This window comes from Tarenaya hassleriana, unplaced genomic scaffold, assembly GCF_000463585.1.
Source record: "Tarenaya hassleriana unplaced genomic scaffold, ASM46358v1 Cleome1101, whole genome shotgun sequence".
NCBI lineage: Eukaryota > Viridiplantae > Streptophyta > Magnoliopsida > Brassicales > Cleomaceae > Tarenaya > Tarenaya hassleriana.
The window spans coordinates 1-5,807 of NW_010961302.1; the positions used below are offsets into that span (position 1 = coordinate 1).

General features: G+C 39.3%; 1 protein-coding gene across 1 annotated transcript; it reads left to right on the forward strand.

Annotated features, from left to right (window-relative positions):
• Positions 1-6: 6 nt before the first annotated feature.
• LOC104806024 (RNA-binding protein 28-like) lies at positions 7-5,803 on the forward strand (the record flags this gene model as incomplete). Its single annotated transcript, XM_010530744.1, has 18 exons — positions 7-113; positions 417-477; positions 660-696; positions 809-939; positions 1,060-1,131; positions 1,229-1,331; positions 1,735-1,868; positions 2,381-2,523; positions 2,632-2,682; positions 2,772-2,854; positions 2,940-2,994; positions 3,075-3,189; positions 3,875-4,403; positions 4,529-4,742; positions 4,857-4,927; positions 5,039-5,207; positions 5,303-5,432; positions 5,667-5,803. Coding segments are annotated over exons 1-18 (2,340 nt in total), but the record flags the coding sequence as incomplete, so codon positions are not given.
• Between the last annotated feature and the right edge of the window lie 4 nt (positions 5,804-5,807).

Below are 5,807 nucleotides of genomic sequence, written 5' to 3' on the forward strand. Positions count from 1 at the left end.
CGGAATCTATGGGGAAGAACAGGAAGACGAAGAGAGATGGAGAAGAAAAGTCTCAACACTGTGCCGCCACTGTATTCGTCACTGGATTGCCCTATTCCTTCACCAATCCTCAGGCATCTTCTGTTTTCTTCCCTTCTTTGGTTTCTTAATCCGTGTAGCTGGTTGGTTCTCGGGAAAGTTGTATGGCGAAATCCTTGGGGAGAAATCAGATGTCATATAAACACTTCATGATATAATTTTTTTTTATGTAGATGCATGGGCTCTGCGACTCTAAAAACAGGGAAATTGTGCATTCTTTTTTTATTCTTGTTGAATTCCTAAGTTGGTTCAATTCCGTTTTTAGGCGAATTTACTATTTCTGTGGTGGAAGTTCTCTTTCAATGTTCATCAGTCGCGTTGGTTTTTCCATGTTTTAGCTTGAAGAAACCTTCAGCGATGTTGGTCCCGTCAGGCTTTGTTTTATGGTCACAAAGAAAGGTAAGCAAATTCATGCCCTATGTATTGGTAAAAAATATTAGCGTTTGTGATGCCTTGTTTTTTAGCAGAAGTTATGTGCTATTCTTTCTGTGACAGCTAAATCTGGCTTTGAATTACCTCTTTTTACTTAGATGTTCTTCTGCCTATGAGGAGCTAATAATTTTCTTCAATTGTATTTGTAGGATCAAATGAACACCGTGGCTTTGGGTTTGTTAAATTGTAAGTTACTCACCCTTTTCTAGAAATTATTTTTATGCTGGGTAGTGGACAGTTTATATTTGTTCTTGAAATCCTAATTCTCCCCCTCTGGTACGTGTTTGATTCTTTACAGTGCTTTAGTGGATGATGCTAAACGTGCCATCGAGTTGAAGAACGGTTCTACTGTTGGGGGTCGTAAGATTACAGTTAAGCATGCCACGCATCGTGCTCCTCTGGAGCAGCGCCGTGCAAAAGCAGCAGAAGGTTGATTCCATTATCTTTTGGATTCTAAGATTTAAGTTATTACCATCTTCTTGACAGTTTTTTTACAGATTGACTAACATCAATACTCATGCGAGTTTCTATATTTCTCATATGAATTAGGGGTATCATCAGTCGACCAATCAGAGACAAAGAGTGACAAGGACAGTGTGATCCCTGAGACTGAGAAGCAAGGTATGAAGCGTGTGCCTGTTTGGTTCTGTCTTTTTTAAGTTAGTTGGTCATGTTGGCTTGTTCTCATTTCTGCTTAACTTTGTATCTCTGTAATCAGCCCATACCCCAGAAAAAAAGCTAGAGAAACAGGTTGAACGAAAAAGACCAGCAAAGCTGTGTGTTGATTTAAGGGACAAAGAAGCTTGTTCAGAGAAGCAAAGGTATGACTTTGACATTCCATAATAATTGTTAGATTTCCAGAAAGTTATGAGTGATTAAAATGACCTTGTGATAGCCTTTTTAAGAAACATTGTTTATGAATTTCTCATTGAGGTTAAGCTATAAGTTCCAAATATTTGAGGTATGCCATGATCTGTATGGGGTGCATATACAGAAGCAGAATGATTTATATTGAACAGATTTTTCGTTTTGGGAAAGTGCCAAAAAAGTGATTAAAATTGTGGTTCTTAGGGGAATCACCAAAATGAGGCTTAAACTGTGGTTTTTAGGGAAATCACCAAATTGATGATTAATCCTGTGGTTTATGTTAGTTCTTATGTTTATGTTATTAGTTGTTTTGACAGAATTTTACATGGATTATCTTCTTTATTTTAATTCGTGAAGAGTTGCAAGAACTGTGATATTCGGTGGCCTTCTTGATGCTGAGATGGCGGAGATGGTCCATCGGCATGTGCAAGAGGTTGGCACTGTGTGCTCCATCACATATCCCCTTCCAAAAGACGAGCTTCAACAAAATGGTAAGAACTGGTAACAAAATGCAGACATGGTTCTGTTGTTGGGTGGTTGACCACCAAGGTTTCTGCCGGTTCTTTTTATTGAATTGGCAACTTACTGTCCCCAACTAATGAAAGAGGTTGATGTTTTGAGTTGATATCAACTTTTACATTTGATGCCAAGATAATCCAGTCAGCTGCGTTTGACCTTGCGATACGTATGTTAGAAGAGAGAGTTATTATTCTAGCCAATCCACAAAATATAGGTGAACATCATTAGTTATAGTTTAGATGAAAATCATTAGTTCATGGACCTCCATTTACTAACTTGAGCCATGAGGAGGTTCATAGGATGCCCTGGGCAGCAGAAGCTTATGCCCTGTTCTTTATTCAGGGATAGTCTGCATATCTCCCTATCCATGTGTTAATTGTTTTTCAGGACACCTGTTTCCCCTGAAATTATTCATTTATTTTGTGAATAATGTGTTTGTTTTGGTGTCCTTAATGCTTCCATGAAACTTCAAATTGTTTTTCAGGTCTTGCTCAAGATGGGTGCAGGCTAGATGCCTCGGCTGTTCTGTTTACAAGTGTCAAATCTGCATGCACTGCTGTTGCAACATTACATCAAAAGGAGATAAAAAAGGGAAATATCATTTGGGCCCGTCAGCTTGGTGGGGAGGTGAACATTTTACCTTTCACCACTGTACCTTACTGCAATTGAGAAGATTAACTACCTGCATATAGCAGTCGAAACATGCATCATCTGTTTGGTATTCTGTTTGAGCAGGGCTCCAAGGCTCAGAAATGGAAGCTAATTATCAGAAATCTTCCTTTCAAGGTTCCTTTTGATGTGAATCCTTTGCCGTTTCATCAATTTCATGTGGAAAAAGCTACATGCGTTCTCATGCAATCTATTGAAATTTGTAGGCTAAAGCTAGTGAAATAAAAGAGACCTTTTCAGCAGCAGGGTTTGTCTGGGATGTCTATATTCCTAAAAATGCTGAAACTGGGTATGTTTTCGCTCTCTTGAGCCCGCCTTGGTTATTCAAGTTATGATGCATTCTCATGTAGTGTTTCTCTTTTTAAATTTTGCAGGCTACCTAAGGGTTTTGCATTTGTCAAATTCACGTGTAAGAAGGATGCAGAAAATGTAAGATCTAAAAAGATGAGTCTCTTGATTTGGTTTTCCTCCTTGCAGGCCACTTTTCTTATCTGTTTCTACATTTACAGGCAATTCAAAAGTTCAACGGCTACATGTTTGGTAAAAGACCAATTGCTGTAGATTGGGCTGTACCTAAAAATCTTTACACAGGTGCAGCTGATGTTCTCGTAGCTTCAGCAGATGGTAATTGCAATTACTGAACTACTGCCATGTTTCATATTCTTTATATCCTGAAATGATTTTTGGTTTGATTGATGGTCTTGTATTTTGTGTATCTCATTTGATTTACTAAGATGATGTTGTCTAATATTTTAAATGATGTGCTAAAGTAGTATGCCTAGAATCTATTACTGGGAAGGCATACTAAAATAACTCGGTGCTTTCTGGAATGACAATGGTATACATAGCAAAATTCTAATATCACCTCTTTGCAATGGAAGGTTCTCTTGTCATGACGTCTACTCTAAGTCGTCCTGTCTTGTGGTTTTTTAAGTTGTCTGAGCTTTCCATCACTAAATGTTGCTTGCACTCATGGGAGCAATGCAAATTAGAAGCTGGATATGGTGTATCATTTATAGTAAAATACTATTCAAGCTGGACAGCCTTGCTCTCTCTCTTGTCTGCAGGTTTGAAATTTTGTGCTGTCGGTGTCGGGTAAGGAGAGAAACCTTGTTTCTCGCTGCCGAATAAATAGGGAAAACTTGTGTTCACGTAAAGTCCACACAGATCAATGCTGTATACTGGCACATGAATGAATCTTGCAATTGGTTGGAGCTTTTAAGATTTTACATGTCTTTCCTCTATGTTTGCTTTGCTGTCAGCAATACAATGACTTCATTTCGAGGTAACATTGTTATAAACTTTGCAGGGCAAAGGAATGAAAGTGAAGTAGACAGTGACTGTAGCAGTGTAGATATGGAGGAGATGGATGATGATGCTGGAGAAAACAACAAGCCTTCTGGAGATGATAATGATGATGATGGTGATGAGGACAATGCTGAATCAGGTGAAATGGGAACATCCAAAAGGGAAGGTGGTGCAAGTGATGTTAATTTGGAAGACGAAGCAGTTGTTGCGAGAAAGGTGCTTAATAACTTGCTTGCATCTTTAAAAGATCCTCTTACTTCTCATGATGGTGATGCAGAGGAGTCTGATGAAAACAAGATAGTGGATTCATCAATTGAGTCTCTTGGTGACCCTTCCAGTGTCTCTGAGCCTTCAAAGTTCAGTAAAACTAAAGAGATGATTCCTAAAGAAAAGGAGGGAAATGACGATTTACAGAGAACAATATTTATAGGCAACCTTCCATTTGATGTTAATAAGGAGGAAGTCACACAAAGATTTGCAGGATTTGGGGAAGTTGAATCTTTTCTTCCAGTTCTCCATCCGCTCACCAAGTATGCAGCTCAATTCTATTTGAATACAATGCAATTACTATTCATCTTAAAGAATTACCAGGGGAGTTATTGTTGCTCCTAAATCAAGCTTCTTACGTTTTATGTATTTGTCTTTTCTTTTTCAGACGACCAAGAGGAACTGGCTTTCTCAAGTTCAAAACAGCTGATGCAGTAAATGCAGCCATTTTAGCTGCTAGTGTCACATCAGGTGCTGGGATTTCTCTTAAAGGCAGGCAACTGAACGTTCTGTGTGCTTTGGATAAGAAATCTGCACGCGATAAAGAACTCGAGAAGACCAAGGAAACGAATCACGACCATCGAAATCTGTATCTGGCTAAGGTTGTTTCTTAGGAATACATATGCTTTTCTTAGTCTTCACGAATCTCTGGAAATGGTGATTTCTGCATCCTTTGCACTATGCGTTGAACATTCCACCTGTTATGTCTGTCGCAGGAAGGTCTGATCCTTGATGGTACCCCTGCTGCAGAGGATGTTTCTGCTGAAGATATGGAGAAGCGACGAAGGTAAAACAGTTTCTGATCATTGTATTTTGCGAATGGCAAGAAGGAACAACAAATGCATACTGTGAGGAAACTTCGAGATAATGATGTGATCCTTTTGATTTTGTTTCGCAGATTGCATGAAAGCAAGATGAAAAAGCTTCAGTCTCCTAACTTCCATGTATCTAGAACAAGGATTGTCATCTACAATTTGCCAAAGTCAATGTTCGAAAAGCAGTTGAAACAACTTTGTGTGGATGCTGTAATATCACGGGCTACAAAGCAGACACCTTGCATCCGGCAGGTTAGCTTTTTTCCTCAGAGCCCACCACAGCCTAATTTTTAGTTCCATCATCTGTTTGGAGTTTTCACCTTCTGTCCTCTTCCTTTTCTATGCAGATCAAATTTTTAAAGAACGAGAAGAAAGGGAAGGTCGATACGAAAAACCACTCGCGTGGAGTTGCTTTTGTGGAGTTCACGGATCATCAACATGCACTTGTGGCCCTAAGGGTCCTTAACAACAACCCTGGTAAGGTTTTTGTGAAAACTGTGGGTTATAATGATTTGAGTAGTTTTCAGACAGTTAGTATCAGATGTTCTATGGTTGTCTCAAATTGGAATCCAAGGGATAGCACTGACAAGAATGAGACAGTCTCTCGTCCTGAGAACTCACAGTTCTGAGTTACATATGCTTTAGGATTCAGTGAAGTCCTTGAATCTGTTTGTCACAGTCTCAGGCCATAACTGTTGCGTATTTCTGCAGAGACATTTGGGCCTCAACACCGTCCCATTGTAGAGTTTGCGGTCGATAATGTCCAGAAGCTGAAGATACGAAAAGCTAAGCAGCAGTTTCAGCAGCACAAAAAAAACGAGGAGTCAGAGGAGTTGGATCCGAATGCTGAAC